At 42.8% G+C, this 19,621-nt stretch overlaps 1 protein-coding gene across 1 annotated transcript; it reads left to right on the top strand.

Moving 5' to 3' along the window:
• The first annotated feature begins 9,016 nt into the window (after nt 1-9,016).
• On the top strand, nt 9,017-17,640 carry LOC142564241 (uncharacterized). Its single transcript, XM_075675162.1, has one exon. It carries the CDS (start codon nt 9,813-9,815, stop codon nt 11,361-11,363), a length of 1,551 nt encoding a protein of 516 aa, XP_075531277.1. The 5' UTR covers nt 9,017-9,812; the 3' UTR covers nt 11,364-17,640.
• Nucleotides 17,641-19,621: the final 1,981 nt, after the last annotated feature.

The following is a 19,621-nucleotide window of genomic DNA, read 5'->3' as shown; positions in this document are numbered from 1 at the left end:
ACTGGTTGTATGGGATTATGAATCACTTATGATGCACGCAAAGAGTGCAGCCATTCCCTCCTCTTACGACATGTAGAATAATGCCATAGGCTGCTAATCAAGACAGAGTTGAAAAGCATGTGGAGGCATTTGAGGAGAGGGAGATGCCACGGTCATGGTTCGTCGAAGCCAAATAGCCTTGAAGCTGAGAGCATTTCGCAAGTGCAGCTGCACAGGCCAGTTGTGCTAGCATTTTATACAAGCACAAATTTGCTTACAGCTTTCTTCGTCCTTGGCGATAATGTAGCTGATTGGCGCATTTCTGCTAAGGTACTTCCCCTAGCATGCAGTGCGATTGAATAATATATGCAAAAGAAACGCTCGAATAAGAGAGTGCGTACACATGGTGGCAGTTCATAGGGCCAATTGGGCTGTCCTGGTCGAGTTCATGTTGGGGTGAATGGTACATGCGGTTCTTTAGAGGTCAAGGCTGAGAGTGGTGCTGGGGATGGGCGGTGGGTTGCATAGATTCAAGAAGTACGTACATGCCAGTCGTAGTTGCCTATCTGAAGGTTGTCAGCTGCGAGCCTGCAGGAAGACATAGCCATGGGAAGACCAAGCCTGTGGCTGTACATGAAACATGCAGTCTTGCCCACTGACAGTGTTATGTTGAATATACATCTGTTTTTCCAGTGTGACGGATCTTGGAATCGGGGCCGAGGTGCACCAGGCAGGTGTATGCTGAGGGCAAGGGTCCAGCAAGGGCTGATGTTGAGGACCGTGTCATCCATTGGTGCTCTGATGGCACTGGCATAGTACAGCAAAAGCTGGTGTCTGCACGATCAGTCGCAGCTGATTCATGCTATTTCACAAGCTTAGCTGCAGGAACAATGCAAAGGACAGGTGGAGGTGGCTGGTGCGAGAAGCCGTCGGGAGTGGTGTCTTGGTGTGGTAATCTCGGTATATCAGCAGTATCAATGTCTCATGAGGGATTCCGATAGCTGTCATTGCTTAATTTATTAAGAGCAGGTTTACTTGCTGCTGGGGACATGAATATAGAGTACACGAATTTGGCGGCAGCAGTGATACCAGAAAAAGCGGCAGTTGTGTAGGACTTGCAGCTGCAGCATGGTGGCGTGGTGCCTTACTCATGCTGAGGTAGAATTGACACTCAAGCTGAATGAATACATGGCAAGGCTACATCTGTGAAACGTTTGCAGTTCAGGCATCTGTGGGGATCAAGAGCACTGCTCTTCAGAAGACGGTCTACTTGCTCCTGCTTGCTAGGAGAATTCCTATGACAACAAAGTTGGGGCGGTGGTGGTGGTTGCTCGAAGTGGTCCTTGGACTGTCATGTAGAGAAAGTGTGCCTGGTAGAGTGAGTGGTAAAGCCTCGGAAATGGTTGTGAGAGGTCACCAGATACAACAGGTTGGGATGAGAGCCCGTGGCAGTGTGTAAGGAAGAAGTGGGAGTTGTAAAGAAGCGGACAGGATTTGTGGTTGGCTCAGTTTCCTTTTGTGGGAACAGCAGGTGTGCGGACTTATCTGAGCCGGTGTGACAACTCATGGGATGAAGAGAGGTTGAAGGTCTGGACTGGCATGTGATAACAATCAGCATGGGTGAACATGGGTAAGCATTGTGAAGATATGCAATGAGGCCACTGGTCATGGGGTGAAAGTGGTCATGACAGCGTGCTGGGAGGAAGACGAAGTACAGTAGCCGATTACGCTGTGCCGCAGGTTCTTACAGATGTTTGGCACAGGAGGTGCCATTCACAGTTCCACAATTCGGCCCTCTGAAAGCTCCCCTAATGCATGGTGGTAATGCAGCAGTAAGTCAGTCACATTGTTAGTGAAATGGCTGTCCGGCTGGCTAAACCAGAGGGCTCGTTAGGCGATGCAGAACTCCAGGAGGCCGTGGAGCTGTGGGAAGTCGGCTGGTACAGAAAGGCTGCCGTCACACTCGCTCTAAGTGGCTGTGCTTGTGCTTGCATGGTTGGCTCGGTTGCCTGAAGTCGCCATTCCGTGAAGGTGGTTGGGGAGAGGTAGCAGTCAGGTGCAACTGTTCATTGAATTGACCAGCCATGGCACCAATAGTTTGTGAGAGTGGTTGGTAAGCTCTGCTGCCTAGGCATAACGTGCTAATGTGTTCTATTCATGTGGAAATCTGCATGTGGCATTCTCCTTCCTCAGTAGAGCTGTAGCCGGTTGGTGCACCGCTACGATCCAAACCCAAGCTTGTGTGTTTATTTGCTTTCGTGAAGTACCTAATAAAATGAATGCCCCTCAACATGCTCAGCAGCAACTTTTGTACATTGAGGCATTCATAGTTATAGGCACAGGCACTTGAGAACCATGAGTGATACTTGTGATTTTGATGTAAAAAAAAAATGCTTACTTAGAGACAAGCATGGTGAGAAAATTTAACAATGATATCACTACATGCACATTATCTGACAAAGGATAAGTGACATATACCTACACATTGGTGCATTTTCTTGTAGGCTTCACTGTTGGGTCGCACAGTTATGATAATGTTGCACAGTTATGCAAGTTTGTTTATTCACGTTGCCCCTAAAGGCCCTCCAGGAGAGGGTATTACATAGGCGGGGGTGTGGGGTACCCTTGCAAGTACTCTTGCATCCCCATTTATGACACTACCACTGAGAGCTAGCTTACATGTTGTATTATCTGCGGTGTTTGTTTGCATAGTGCTTGGTCTAACTGATGTGGATTTTAAATGGGCTATGTTGCTCATTTTTTAGACGTTTTTAAGAAAATTGCTTTGTCACCTCTAAGCAACTGTTTTGTCAATGTATCTTGTCACCTCATGGCAATTGTTTAGCCCATGCTTTGTTGATGTACATCTGTGCATAATTTTTATTCACCAATAAAAAGTGAAATTTTCTGAACATATTGTCTTTCTTAAAATGAAGCGTGGGAGACACGGACAAATGAGGAAAGACAAACACAGTGCTGTGTCTTTCTTCATTTGTCTCTGTCTCTTGTGGTGTTTTTATTATGAACATGTACTACCAACATGCCCAAGTCAACCCTTGATATTTTCTTTTAGCTCTCTGCAAGCCTGTGGGATAGTTGTAGACCTGTCGAGACGAGAGGAACGGTACGGCCTTCGGCTGGACGGGCAACGAACGAAGTGCCTGGTACTGTTTATACTGGTACTGGTACAAATGCCCGGCACCACTATAGTGGTGTCCTCTATTAGATGGGTAAGCCACATTAGTGTTGTCAGTGGTGTTTGTGGCACCCCGTGGATTAAATGCAACGACACACTAGATCTTACTTTCCGTGATCGGATTTATAAGTTCAGTCTCTTGGGTGGCACCACGCACCTTCAAGGCCTTGCAACCTTTTCGGGGATGCCACCCAATATAGATTGAATATTTGATTTGAGCTGATTCTAACTTGCAGGTGCAAGTTAGAATTGTCTAGCCCAAGACGGGTATTTGGATATAGCAGGGAGAGGCCTTCTTCCTGCAGTGGATACCAAAATAGGCTGATGACGAGAATGAACATATATGCAAAGAATCCACTATGAGTGCAGTGTACTTCCTGTAAGATATTTCATGTAGAATGTTTAACAAACTGTACAGCTATAGGATATTTGTTGTAGACCATTGTGAATTAGCGGACTATTGGGATAAGCTTCATGTAAGATCAACGTATTTTCAAGTGAGACCATATGTTTTATGAGCTGGTTCAACACGAATGACTACAGACTGTGCTAGCAGAACAAGGATCAACGGGGATGTGAGGATAAATGTGCTAAACTTGCAGCAAGTAGTCTAAAAGAATCGGTATGACAATTGGTGAAGCATCCTTCATCAAACGTGTGATGGGAGATGAAAAAAAAAGAAAAATTATATTTTCCTTGAAGAAACAAAACCAGCTTGAAGTGAACACAGAAATGAAAGCTGAATCTAAACAAAAAAAGAGGGGCAGTTGAATAAGCTGCCACTAGCAAGTGTTTGTGAAACATTTTTGTTCTAAGACTATCAGGTACAACAAAAGTTGTTGCAGTTAACAAGGGGAAAGACTGATGCAAAGTGAGGCTTGATGCAAATGAGGTGTGCAATGGTATGATTCTAATTTAGCAGAACCACAGTTGTATAGAGACAAGAGTTTCTGGATAAACACATGGAGGGGGTCACTTATGCGTAATAGTTAACAGCCCTTGAGTGAGCATGTCTTGCTTTAGGCTGCCTATAATTTCACTGTCTCGATCTAGACACCAATTCATTATTTGGGAGATCTTGCCACATTTGGAATCCTTCAAAATGATGAATGCTGCTTTATATTGCACTTAACTCTCAACGAGAACTACACACTAATATCTATATATGCATCTGGCATCTGGCATTTATTTCTGCACAGACCCCATGAAACTTTTAAGTTTTGTTTATACATTGGGCCTGTTTGATACTTGAAGGTGGCTTTCCTTGAATATTTGTATCCAATACAATGATAAAATATTGCTTTTTGTACACTATTAGTTAAAATGAAAAGCATGAAGCCAAAGGGAAAGCTCGTGCAATATATTGCACATGCTGCAGCGACGGAGCTGAAGCCATCTAGTGTTTGAGGCATGCCTGCCTAATAGCAATCCTGCTTATATCTGCTGCTGAATTCAAACATGAAACCTGTTTTTCATGCATTTATCACCTTCCTAAAGTACTGTGGGGCAAAGCTGTTGCTACATTAAGCACTGATTGACATTGAAGCAGCACTTGTAACATCTATGTCAAATTTATTTAAGAAGCATCAATTGCTGAAATCCTGCAGGCAAGTTGGTAAAGTGCCGTGGTATCAGGCAGCATGAAATTGATGAGTACACAGGGTAAATGTAGATGTAAGTAAGCACTGACTTCAACCAATTTTATTACACAATACTAAAATGCTGAAATCTTGTTCACCTTACTGATGATCTATATATACAATTTCTGATATACAACACTGCTACAACTACCAGCAAAAAGAGTTTGTCATAGCCTTTGCTTAAATACAGGACACATTTAACATTATGCATTAATTGTTTAGGTGCACTTTTTTTGGTGGCATTGACATGGTCACCAGGCTAGCAGCCTGTACAGGTTGCTAAAATTTACCAGAAGATATAATTGTGGACTGCATGCATAGATGACAGCCTTTATCATGGAAAAAATAAGTCGGCTAGCTGTTACAGCATTTGCCAGTGTATGTGGCATATGGCATATTCTTCAGGCTCACATATGCATCTTCGGGGCTATAGAGCATATTTTCACCGGCTGGCTGTGTGTTATATGTTAACCTTGCAGTTTACACATTTTGTGACAGTTGCATTGCATGGGTGTGCTCCATGTCTACCAATAATCAATTGATGCACTGACTCAAAGCTAGACTAAACACACAATGTCTGCAGAAACATAGAGCCCTCTGCCTGAAGATAGCTCGGTGCACCCACAGCAACAATATGAGAACCGTATAGAATTTCTGTATATCCTAATGAAAATTTGTCAGCTGTTAAATTAATTGCTATGCTGATAAAAATTTTGTTAACTCGCTTCAGAATGAAAGGCGTGCAATGGAAGTCTGTTCATGCAGCATTTAGCGTGAATGCATGCAGAGCTATCGCATACGCTATAGTAATGATCGGCGATAGCGTATATAGCCCAGTTTAGTACATGCAGACATATGATTTCCCGTTTGTAATCGAATTGGGCCGTATGCAACATACGGTAGTGCGTATACATCGGGAAAGCTCTTCGTTTTCCTAGCGGACGTATGTTTGGTGCATGAGGTATACATCACAAAACTGCACAATCGCTCGCGCTCAGGGAGGTCGCGTTTCGACCACGATTCTGCTTGTGAACTGCGCGCCGCAGCTGTCGCAGCGCTGCATTCAGATGGTGCGTTCATACACTCGATTCGCTGTAAGACGTCGACAGCCGTTTACGCCAGTTCTGGACAGTTTCTTCACTAAATGATGCCTTGCCGATATACCGCTCCTTGCCGTCGCGGGGATGTTTTGATTTTTAACTGAAAACGTGTTTGTTTAGCTGCCAAAGCTAGGCACGCGCCGCCGCGGCCTTATTACACTGTATATATTGCGCAGTGACGTTGTCAGAGCGGACGGTTCGGAAAGACGCGCACACGGAGAAAACAATTAAGCGAGAAGCGAAGACACAACGCATAGATGCATGGTGTATTGCTCGGCAGCCACAAAAATAGAGTACGAGATCTTAATCACCCGCTGAGCTTATGAGTTGATGACAAGTCACCGAAAAAATTCAGTTTGTAGCGCAGCCTTCATTCTGCTTCTAACTGGCCCACCCTGCGAGGAAGTCGCCCAAACTCATGATAAATAAATATTTTCTCTCTCTCTCTCTCTAACTGGCCCAAGTTTGTAATGTCGCTTATATATACTATATATACATAATATACTCACGCGGTAACTGTGCTAATAGCGGCAATTAGTTTCTGCTCTCCTCGACACTCTTAAGGTAGCGCAACTGATGTTATTGTAGCTGTAATTAACATGAGGTGAAGAAATCCTTCGCCTAGTGAACTGCGGAAAGCCACTCGGTTGCGATTTGCCTCACGCATCTGCCGATCTCGACAACACAAAGAGTAAATAAAAGTAGAAGCACCAAACAAAGACTGATCGCTTTTGGTTACTGCAGCTTTTTCACGAGGATTTACACGTTCAACTCAGTTAATCGGCTGGGCGGACGCTTTCGTTTCGGACGGCCATGATGCCCGTAGAAATCTATCTAACCTTTACGCGCCCTATTGGTCTACGAAAGCTACATGTAAAGTATCTCCAATAAATGACAAGACTCTTATTGGCACTGGAAGGTTGCCTGTAAGAGTCTTACATGACTTTTAAGAGCCCTGTTTGTATTGGGAGGGTGCATATAGACACTCTTGACTGACCTTTAAGAATCTTATTGGTATTGGGAGAGTGCCCGTAAAAATTCCTGACTGAACTTTAAGAATGCTATTGGTATTGGGAGAGTGCCTGTAGGAATCCTTGACTGACCGTTAAGAATCCTATTTGTATTGGGAGAGTGCCTGTAGGAATTCCTGACTGACCGTTAAGAATCCTATTTGTATTGGGAGAGTGCCTGTAGAAATTCCTGACTGACCTTTAAGAATCCTATTGGTACTGGGAGAGTGCCTGTAGGAATTCCTGACTGACCTTTAAGAATCCTATTGGTACTGGTAGAGTGCCTGTAGAAATTCCTGACGGACCTTCAAGAATTCTACAAGTCCATCAAGATAGCCCTGACGGATTTTTTGACCGGGGTCACCACACAATACGGGCCGAAACCCGATCGATCTTGGTCTAATAAAAGCACCCGTCCCCCAAAGGGCTTCAGGCTCACTGCATGTGTTAGCTCTAGAATTGCCACAGTTATCCAAGTAGGAAGAAACGATCTAAGGAACCATAACTGATTTAATGAGCCATTCGCGGTTTCGCCTTATTTCGGCATGTACTTAGACATGCATGGCTTAATCTTTGAGACAAGCATATGATTACTGGCAGGATCAACCAGGTAATCGTTCAACTGCGCGTCAAGCCTTTCAAGCAGGCCAGACGCCGTTTTTGCGATGCCGAGGCCGACTTCAGGCGCCCCAACACGCTTCGTTCTCGCAAAGTGTAGCACTTTGCACAGTCCGAGACGACGGCGTTCGAGCTCGCTACGGCGCCCTCCCCGCAGGGCCGGGTATCACCACGCGACAAGAAGCTGACGTCGGCTGACGTCGTTTCGGACTTTGTCTCTTCGAGCGCTCGAAGCCATGTCGGGGCCGACGCCGACGTCTGCGTGGTGTTTCCACGATTCCCGGCGCGACACAATGCAGCTGCGTGCAGGATGCCAGCGATTCCGTCGTGGCCGTGCGGCCGTGTACACGCAGAAGTTTCGTGAAGGGTATCGAGCTGCCGCCGCCCCGGCTGACGTCGTTTCGGACTTTGTCTCTTCGAGCGCTCGCGCCAGCGTCGTGGCCAACGACGACGCCCGCCCGGTTCTCTCCCGGTTCCCGGCGTGCTATAGTGCAGCCCTCTGCAAGGTGACGCCGACTCAGTAGTGGCCGTGCGGCGGCTTGTACGCCAAAGTTGCGTGAAAGTCGTCGAGCTCCCGCCGGCCCGGCTCACGTGGTTTCGGACTTCTGTCGCTTCGAGCGCTCGCGTAGCCGTGCCTTGGGCACGATTCTCGACTCCGAAACAGTGCGCGGAAACAACTGCGAAGACGCGCAAGCCGAAAATCGCATTGCGGTACAATGTCGGCCGAGACCGTACGGCCCCTTAAAATGGCAGCGATAAGTGGCCAGACCTCCATGGGGCCGTACTCGTGCCACGAGGCCAGAGGGAACTCTGGTGGAGGTCCGAAGCGATTCTGACGTGCAAATCGATCGTCCGACCTGGTATAGGGGCGAAAGACCAATCGAACCATCTAGTAGCTGGTTCCCTCCGAAGTTTCCCTCAGGATAGCTGGCGCTCGATGGGAGAGCAGTCACACCTGGTAAAGCGAATGATTAGAGGCATTGGGTTCGAAACGTCTGGTTTCATTACTCCTAGCTCAACAGTGCTTGGCAAGTTCAAAATAAGGAGTTCTGAAAGAAAGCCTCTGCCGAGTGGCAGTAGCACCAAGCGTGGTCCCAGTTGCATGGGTCTAAGGATGCGTGGGCTCCTAGACTGGCAGGCTGAACGGATTGGCCCCTAACGGACACATGGGCTCCCGGCGGGTGTCAGGGTGTCATACGCTGATAATGAGCGGTCCTGCACCAACCTGCCTCGGCAGGTGACATGTCGTTGGGTTACCCCCTCTCTTTCGTCTCAAGACGTCTTCGGTGTCTATGGCAGATGAGGGGCCAGCAGTTGCTACCGGTCGGATGCATGCTCACAATTCCAACAACGGTCCTTCTGCCTCAACAGAAGATAAGGCTGCCCACCGTGTAATGGGGAGAAACATAGCCAAATGCCTCGTCATCTAATTAGTGACGCGCATGAATGGACTAACGAGATTCCCACTGTCCCTATCTACTACTACTATCATCATCGCCACCAAGGGGCTCGGGCCAGCCGTTCTCAAGGCAGCGGGTTTTTTGCGGATTTCACCCATCAAACGAGTGAGTACATGCAAACCCTTTGTCACTCCTCTTGTCTAAACATTCCGAGAACCTGCAGACACCAAAAACCGCATCGAAATCGGCCAAGAAACAGCGAAAATCTCCGATTTGTTTATGTAAACAAGACCCCACGGCGGCCATTACGGCCATCACGGTCGCGATCGCCGAAACTCAACAAATAAGGAGCCTACGAACGGAATTCTGGTGTCTGGAGACTCCTTGAGTGAAGCCGAGTCCGATTCAATAAGTGTGGATGCGAGATTTCCGAAAATTGAAGAAAAAAGCGATTTTCCGAGCCTAGGCGGACGTTGTTTACCGCCAAAACATGGGCGCCGCCATCTTGGATTTAGACAATCTCAAGTGAAAACTGATGTAACTCAGGAAGTTTTGGGCCTAGAAACCCAGTTCTGGTACCAAATGAATCAGAAAAATGTGTAGACAGTGCTAGGAAAAAGCGCGAAGTCGCTACTCCAAGAAGAACATCGGAAAGAAAAACGCCATCTTTTTCAAGGTTGAAAACCTGCCCATGGTGGCCCGACAAACAGACTACTTTCAGCTAAATTAGGCATAAGTGCGAATTTTCGACCGAGAATTGGCGAAAAGACGTACGGTGCCTGACTAAGCTTCAAATAAGCTAAAAGCACCAGGTTGCCAACATAAAAGCACTTTTATGCCAAAAATAGCGGAATCGAAAAAGGAAAGAAATGCAGTCACTCAAAAGCAAGAAGACAGCGGCACAGTCTGCACGAGATGATTTCAAAGAGCGGCAAATGCAAAGAGCTTCCGATGAAAACGGAACAATGCTACGAACAAGCACACCTTCAACATCGGGAGCCAAAGGGAAACTACCAATGTCCGGTACTGAACCAAGACAGCGTAACTCCCAAGCGTCTTCCGACGAACAGAAGAAGGAGAAAACAAAGAAGAAGTTGAAAGGAAAAGAAAGCAAACAAGAACTCATGTCGCAGACAAGGGAAAACGTGAAGACCAAAGGCAAGGACCAAATCAACAGCGAGGAAGTTCCATGGTACGAATTTGAAGAAGACAAGGAAGGAAGATACCGAAAGTCAATTGAAGATGACTTTACAAGAGAAAAGGAAGCAGATGTCAAAGACTCCTGGGATGTAGACGAAAACGATGAGGAAACTGACGGCCTTAAAGAAACTGAGCAGGCCAATGAACAAAGCCAAACACCAAAAGTGGACGATGTGCAACCACAACCACTGCATGAGACAAAGAAAGGAGAACGACATTTAGTCCTGTCCAAACTTGGAAAAGCAGTCAGGGCCATCATGAAAGCCCTCATCAAGATCTCCACAATTAGTGGCGGAAATGAAGAAGTGGTGAAACAAATCGACTCAATCCTATCAGAACGCTCGAAAATGAAGAATATTATAATAGAACAAGGGCAAGAAATCTCCTACCAAGAAGGGAGAATAAAGGAACTGGAGAAAAGAGTAGAAGACGGGAAGAAAATAGAGAATCACCAACCAGCCCAGGAAGACACACAAAAAGAGGCAACAACCAAACCCTCCTATGCACTTGTCGTCACCTCAGACAACATGGGAAAAAAGGAGGTCGAAACATTGATCAAAAAGAAGATCGACCCACTACAGTTGGGCATACGAGACGCAACCATGAAAGCAGGCAGAGAAGGAGTGATCCTCACGACAACCTCCAAAGAAGCGTCAACAAAACTGCAAAAACACATGCAAGGTAAAGTAGAATTGAAGAACCTCCATATCAGAACACCAAAAGAAAGCAGATACCACATCAAGGTGATCGGTTTAGAGGAGGACATGGAAACCAACGGGCTGGAAAAAAAGATTATCGAACAAAACCATCTGCAATGCAACCCCGAGGACATGGCAGTGAAAAAGAGATGGAAAGGCCGGCGAGGAGACACAATAGTGCTAGGCCTAAACAGGAGAGGATTCGCAGCAATCAAGGACAAAAACTTCCTCAATGTAACATGGAACAGATGCCCCATCTTTGATCATATCTTCATGCCAAGATGCACAAGGTGTGCAAAACACGGACACAGCTCCGCGGAATGTCAAGCAGTCAGGCACTGCGTGAACTGTGGACAAGAGGGCCATCATCAGAGTGAATGCGAGAACGATCCTTACTGCAAAGTATGTGAACTGGAAGAAACAGAAGAGGAAAGGGATCACTCAATGAGGTCGTGGGAATGCCCGGTGTACCGGGCAAAACTCGAAACAGAAAAGCGAAGGCTTCTAGCCCGCCTGACCTAAGGCAGACAACACTACTTACAACATAACAACAATGGCTAACAATAACGAAATCCAAATAATCCAGGTTAACTTAGGAAGAGCTTATAAAGCGAATCAGTCGCTAAACAACTTTCAGCAAGAAGAGCAAATAGACATATCAATCATTCAGGAACCATATGCTCAAAATAACAAGATAATTGGATTTCCAATAAAACACAAAATAATTGTATTTGAGAAAGACCCCAAAACAGCAATAATTATACATAAAGAGGACATTAGTATATTCCCCATAGTAATAGAACAGAAAATGATAGCAGCAAAAGTTGCGAAAGGAACTAGAGAACTGCTCATCACCAACTGTTACTGCCCTCCGCATGAAAATATAGGTCAAATACTATCAAAACTAGAGAAGGTAATAAACTCCATTACTTTTACAGAAATTTTAATTACAGGAGACTTTAATTCAAAAAACAAACTATGGGGTAGCCAAACCAATGACGAAAAGGGGGAAGGAATTCTAGAATTCATAATAAAACACAACCGAGTAATTCTTAATGAAAAAGACTCACCACCTACTTTTAGGACAGAAAGAGCGAAAGGGTGGATCGATCTTAGTATAACTAATGATAGTCTACATACAAACATAGCACAATGGGAAGTTCTGAAAAACCATAACAATAGTGATCATCGGTATATAAAAATAGTAATAAAAAATGTAGAACCGTAGGAAAAATATGGTATAACGTTGAAAGGTCAAACAAAAATAATAGAACATTTGCAAAATGATCAATGGTTTACGGAAATACAAAACCAGATTAATAATGTTAATGACATTGAAAATGTAGTAACCACCCTTTATGAAAAAATTGAAGAATTAGAAAGTAGGTACAGAAAGAAAAAACAACCACCCAGACGGAAAACTAACCCGTGGTGGACAAATGAGTTAGAAATTGAAAGGAAGAGAGTTAGAGCATACAGAAGGAGATACCAAAGATCCAAAGGCGATATAAGGCAACAATTTAAAAAAGAATATTATAAAGAACACGATGTTTATAACAATATGTTGGAAGAAGCTAAAAACAATAGCTGGAAAATACTATGTACCAAAACAACAAAAAACCCATTCAACTTACCATACAAAATAGCAAGAAACCAAATAAAAACTAGTGTTGTATTCAGGAGCATCAAGAAAGAAAATGGAGAATTTACAACGTCAATAAAAGAAACGGTAGAGCACTTACTAGAGAGTCTATACCCTAACTGGACCGGGAATGCTATAGAAGACAGTATAAAAGAGGGAGAACTAAATGACGTTAGAGAGGAAGTAGAGGAAAACAGACTTGAAAGAACAACTAACAACGGAGATGCTACCACATTCAATAATGATCTTCCCTTCACGGAAGCACAAGTAACCAACATTGTAAAAAATCTTAGAAAAGATGTAACGCCAGGCCCTGACAATCTAAAAACCACGTTCATTCAAGCAATATACAACAAGCACAAACTATTTTTCTTAAAGCTATTCAATGCATGCCTAAGACTAGGACATTTTCCCAAACGATGGAAACAATCAAAAGTTATTCTCATACCGAAAGCAAAATCTGAAGGTAAAACAGAAGAAAATAAGTACCGACCGATTACTATTAACTCAATCTTAGGGAAAATTCTAGAAAAATTATTGAAGGACAGGCTTTATCACTTTTTATATAAAAATCAACACTTCCAAAAAAACCAGTTTGGATTTACACATAATACATCAACAACCAGGGCTTTACAGGAAATAACTAAAAGAATACAACAGGCTAAAATAGACAAAATGAACTGTCTAATAATTTCATTAGATATCAAGAATGCCTTTAACTCAATAAAACCATCGATAGTTGTTGAAAAGCTAAAGGAATATAAATGCCACGATAACCTAATCAAATTAGCAGATAACATGCTAAAGAAAAGGCAAATATTATACGAAAAAGATAATATCAAAATATGCAAAACACTAACCACTGGATCACCACAAGGCTCACCATTAAGTCCACTCTACTGGAACATAACAATCTCAGACTTGCTTCAGAGAAAATTCCCTAGTGATACCCACATATAAGCTTTCGCAGATGACGTGGTCATAGTTTTAAAATTCAAGTCTAGGAAAGATGCAGAGGAAAAAGCCGGCAAAACGGTAGCAACAATCGATGAATGGTCGAAAGAAAAAGGAATTACATTTAATAAAGACAAATCTAACTATATGATAGTAGGAAAACAATACACAAGCCACCAACCACAAATTAGGATAGGAATGGAAAAAATAAAATCGGTCCAGGAGATGAAAATATTAGGAGTAATCATTGACAATAAATTAACGTTCTTATCACACTTACAGTATTTAAAAGAAAAAGTGGCAGACGTAACATACAAATTAAGCAGAACTATAAAAGACGATAAGAACACAAACAGGAGCACATTTCAGTTAATCTATAAAAGAGGAATAGAGAGAATGATAACATACGCTTCACCTGTTTGGTACACAAGAAAAGTTATCATAATGAAAAAACTGAGAGCAATTCAAAGACTACCACTAATAATGATATCTAAATCGTTCAAAACAACATCAAATCTTTCACTTAATATTCTATCAAGAATTCCACCTGTATATTTAACTCTTGAAAAAGAAAACGAACAATATCAAATTCTCAACGAAGGTAAAAACTTCTTTTGGAACGACATAGCATACAACGAAACTCAAATAATGCAGAAATATGATGACTGGCATAATCACCCATCTAAAAAAATTAGTATACCTTTTGTACAAACTGAAGAGCAGGTAGATTATAGAATATATACTGATGGATCAAAGAAAGAAAAAGAAACCGGTGCAGCCTTTATAGTACTAGACAAAGAAAATAAAATTCAAACCCAAAGAAAATACAAACTACCAGGGTACAGTTCCAATTACGATGCAGAAGTTATAGCTATTTTAAAAGCAATTAAACACATCAGATCATCACAAAAACAGTTAAGATATCAACTATTCACGGACAGCTTATCAGCACTTCAAGCTTTAAAAAACCCAAATAATTCAAATCCAATGATATGCGAAATTAAAAACATACTAGACCAATCAAAAGAACTTCGTATTATATTAACGTACGTGAAAGGCCACAGTGGTATATTAGGAAACACATTAGCAGATGAATTAGCAAAAGAAGCCACAAAAGATGGAAAAGAAACATTTGTCCAAATTACAAAAGCATTTATATCGAAACAACTGCAAGCAAACTTATATATAGAATGGAACAAAATATGGAACAAAGAAGGAACAAATAGTTATACGTACAAATGGATAAAGAATGTCAACCACATCCCTAAACACTTTCCTACAAATTTTTATACCTCTCAGGCATTGACCGGACATGCGAGGTTTCCATTTTACTTTTCAAGATTTAACATAACATCAGATTCAAAATGTCGATGCGGGAAAATCATTGAAGATTTCGACCACTATCTTGAAGACTGCCAAATTATAACTAAACAACGAAACGAACTTAATAAAAAATTAGGAAACAAACTACAAAACAGGAAACCAGAAATTATTAAGAGTAAAGACACAATGGCAATTCTAGAAGAAATAGTGAAAGAAATTAACGAGAACATTAAACAGTGTTAAAACAATACAAAACTAACTAAAAAGTAACCAAAACAAAACAACATCTTCAAACATAATAAACATGGCTATGAGGAAGAAATAGTGCATAAAAGCCTGTATTGGTGAGGATTCCTCAACCACTATTTCTCATCAAGCCAATAACATCACAACAAACCAGTGAAATAACAGACACACAAACAATAACACAAGAGCTAGAAACATCAACGCAAAGAACGGACTTCCAGCCTCAGAAAAGTAAGCAACGGATGAAACCACTACAACAACAATGGACCCAACAAGACAAAAGGGACCAAGCAGAATCGAAGCCCTCAACGAAAAGCAACATAGCCAAGACAGTTCCCTGAAGACGAGGGAGAGAAAAAAAACGCATTTAATCATTTCAGTTACCTTTTTCAATAAACGCCCGCTGTGCTGAGCCCGTTCCCCTGGCTGTGGACGCTGATGGTAGTTCTCTCTCTCTCTATTTCACTCTTTCCCATCCACACCTTTACTCTAACTTTACTTTTCACTCCACCTACTCCCTTCCCCTCTTCCCTTTCCTCCATTCCCCCTTACTTCTTACCCTAACCACAATCTTCCAACCCATCCTTCTCATTTCCTATCTCTAACCTGCGATACTTTAGTGGTGCAGGTGGGGTACACCCAACCCCTCTCACATTCTGTCCCTATCTACTATCATCATCGTTGGCTCCAGCATCTGCGGCCACCGGTTCGCTCGGGAGCGGGTTTTTTGTCTTTCAACCAAGAAAACGAGTGAGTACAACTTTGAAATTTCGTACTCCTCTGCCATAAACAACTCAGGCACCTCCGGACACAAGAATCGCCGCTCAAAACGGCCTAGAACTCAAGAAATCAGCGTTTTTCGACGCAGTTTGGGCTCCGTCGGCAGCCATCTTTGTTTCCACCACCACCTTGTGGGAAACCGCAAATTCAAGGCTTCCCAGCCGCTTAAACTTCGGAAACAGGAAGTCCCGAGGTGCCCGAAGTTACGAAGAACCTTCGCCAAGCAAAAAGAACAATTCAAAGAGTGAAAATCGCGTGATAAAGCCGTTGTTTACATGTGGTCCTCCCGCTTGCATGGGCGCCGCCATCTTGTAAGGGGCAGCACAGCTAGCCTGTGTATGTAAACAACGCAAAAAGCCAGCCCCAGCCGATAAAACTGCTCTAGAGTCTTCAGAGGAACCCCGGCAACTTCTATGCTTAACCACAGTGTTTGAGAAGCCTCCGGAGGCCTCAGATTGCGGAAGAAAAGTCCCTCCTTCTAGGATGCTACCAGTGGGGGCCGCCATGTTGTTTGGGTCCCTCCAGAGACGTAAAAGGTTGTAACTTCGTCAATTTTTGGCCCAGAGGAAAGCCAAACATACCGTTGGATTCAGAAAATTACGAAGAATAAAGAGGAAAAAAGATCGGGCTTCTATAAGCAACCGAAAGCCTAAAAATCGGATAGTCGTGCTAGAAAGCACAGTGTTGCTCGCGTCTTTTGTCATGACTGGCTAAATTTGGCGGAATCGCCGCTTTTTGCCAAAAGTGGCTCCCGAACGCTAAAACGGCCTGAGAAGACGTATGACAACCTAAAGAAGCGAAAAATACCTCTTTTGAGTGAGGGGAAGAATTTCCAAGCAGGTGACAGCTGTCAAAGCTAGGAAACTTCAAAATGTTCAGAGGCAAGGAAGAGAGGAAATCCGACACATCTAAAAGTGAAGAAGCCCGCGGAACGCGTCCAGTTGGCAGCTCTGTTTTAGGGCCCATGTCAAAAACGTTCCGCCCCACTTCACTTGGAGAGTACACGTCGTAGAAAAACCAGACCGGCAGTTCAAAGAAAATGAAGACAAACAAAAAGAAACCAAAGGAATAAACGACATCCCAAGAGGACAAGGTTCCAGAGGAGGTACCGGAGGATGAACAACCTAGCAAGGAAAATGAAGTGACCGAGTACATACAACCAAAAGAACGTCACCAGGAACTAAGACAAAAGCAATGCCAAGACATTGACGAAACTGAACAGCAAGATGGTATCCCAGAGGAAACCACACCGAACGATGAAAATGAGCACCAAGACAAAAGCGAGGGGAATCAAGAACAAAAATCGGAATTCACCCTCGAAGACGACAGAGCGTCCCAGAGCTCAATGGTAATAAGCAAAGGGGATAAAAGCACAACCCTTTCAAGACTTTCAAAGTCAGATAAAGCAACAATGAAAGCGCTACTCAGGATCTCCACCTTAACGGGTGTAGATGAAAAACTCACTCAGATGATCGAAACGATCTTGACGGAGCAGTCCAAGATGAAAACACTCATCATGGAGCAAGCTCAAGAGATCGCCTAACAGAAAGGAAGGATCGAAGAGCTTGAACGCAAGTCCTCGGAGGAAAGAATCTCAAGAACAGAGGAGCAATCAACAGGAAGAGAAGAAAGTTTGTCAACAGACATAAACCCAAAACAGACCTATGCGCTGGTCGTCTCATCTGGGACATTGCACAAGAATGAAGTAGCTGCCCTCATCAAAAGAAAAGCTGACCCTGTGACACTTGGGCTACAGGATGCAACAATGAGAAACGGACGAGAGGGTGTTGTCGTCACAACATCATCAAAAGAAGCTTCCAATAAGCTTCTTACTTACTTTGAGAAAGACAAAGACCTCAAAAACCTGACTACAAAGCTTCCAAAAGAAAATCGACTCCAAATCAAGGTCATTGGAATCGATGAAGACACTGACCTGGAAACCTTACCAGAAAAAGTAATCAAGCAAAATCACCTGTCATTCATTCCAGACGACATGGAAATCAAAAAGACATGGAAGGGGAGACAAGGAATGACAGTCGTTTTCGGCCTAAATCGTAACGGTGTTTCCGCTGTTGGAAAGAGAAAGTTTTTGAACATTGGCTGGTCGAGATGCCCTATCTTCGACTACATATTCTTTCCTAGGTGCACCAGGTGTGCCTCTCATGGGCACACCGCGTTTGAATGCGACCGGCCTACTCACTGTACCAACTGCAGCCAAAGAGGACACCAAAACAACGACTGCGAGGACGACCCCCTGTGCAGAATATGCGAAGGTGAGGGAATTCAAGAATTTAACCATTCTATGATGTCTTGGGAGTGTCCAAGTTATCTCTCGAAAATTCAAATAGAGAAAAATAGAATCATGGCACGCCTAAACTAAAACTTAGACAGCAAACATGGCTTCTAATGCTTCTAACAAACTTCCAACACATCGTAGATCAGACACATTAGACATATAAGTAAATTTAGCACGGTCTTATAAAGCATCAGAATCACTAAAATTTTATCAAGAAGAATATAAACAAGATATTTCCGCAGTACAAGAACCGTATGCATTAGCAAATAAAATAATCGGATTCCCTATGAAACATAAGATAATAGCACATAACGTTAAACCGAAAGTAGCAATAATAATCCACAATAAAGGAATACTTACTTTCCCTATTTTAGTAGAAGAAAACATAATAGCAATGAGAATAAAGTTCAAAAGCAAAGACATCTTATTAATTGTTACTGGCCACCTAATGCGGATAATTTCCAATATTTATCAAGGCTAGAAAATCTGTTAAACTCTATTCAATATACAGAACTTTTAATAACCGGTGACTTTAACGCCAAAAACACTACATGGGGAAGCAAAATAAATGATACAAGAGAGGAAAACATTTTAGAATTAGTAATTAGGAATAATTTAATAGTCTTAAATGATAGTAACTCTCCCCCAACATTTAAAACATCAAGGGCAAAAGGTTGTATTGACTTATCAATTGTAAACAATCTACTCGGGTCTGACATTACTAGATGGGAAGTTCTAAAAGACTTTAACAATAGTGATCACAGATATATAAAAATTGAAATACAGGTAGGACACAACCCGGAAGAGGAAAAACATGGAATTACTCTTAAAGGAAGGAAAAAGATTTTGGACGCAATATTAGAAGACCAATGATTCGCAAACAACAATGAATTTAGGAGTATAGAAGAAGTAGAGAACAGTCTCGACATATTTTACTCAAAGCTAAATAATCTAGAAATAAAATATACAAAAAAATTAAAACCTCCTAAAAACAAAATAAATGCTTGGTGGACAACAGAGCTTGAAATAGAAAGAAAAAAAGTTCGAGCAATGAGAAGAAGATATCAGAAAGCTAAAGGCGAGATCAGAGAAGCATACAAAAAAGAATACTATACAGAACACGACATATATAACAACATGTTGAACAAAGCGAAAGACTTAAACTGGGAAGCTTTCTGTTCAGCTAGCTCAAAAAACCCTTTTAACCTCCCTTATAAAATAGCTAACAATAAGATTAAGAAGAAAATTACTATATCCAGCATTGAAAAAGAAGATGGCGAACACACTCAAACCTTACAAGAAACCGTGGAATACATTTTAGGAAAACTGTACCCAGTAGAAGAAAGCACATTTACTAGGAATTCAGACCAAGCCGAAAATAAATCCGAACACCAGTTACAGGGTGATCACCAGTGCAATGACCACCCGGTAATAGAATCAGAAGTAAACACAACTATACTACAAAGCGGAAGCATTGAACCGCTTTTCACCACCTTAGAAGTGGACTCTGTGATAAAAAATTTGCGTAAGGACGTGGCA

This window comes from Dermacentor variabilis, chromosome 11, assembly GCF_050947875.1.
Source record: "Dermacentor variabilis isolate Ectoservices chromosome 11, ASM5094787v1, whole genome shotgun sequence".
Taxonomy (NCBI): domain Eukaryota; kingdom Metazoa; phylum Arthropoda; class Arachnida; order Ixodida; family Ixodidae; genus Dermacentor; species Dermacentor variabilis.
This window is presented reverse-complemented; position numbering and strand designations above follow the sequence as displayed.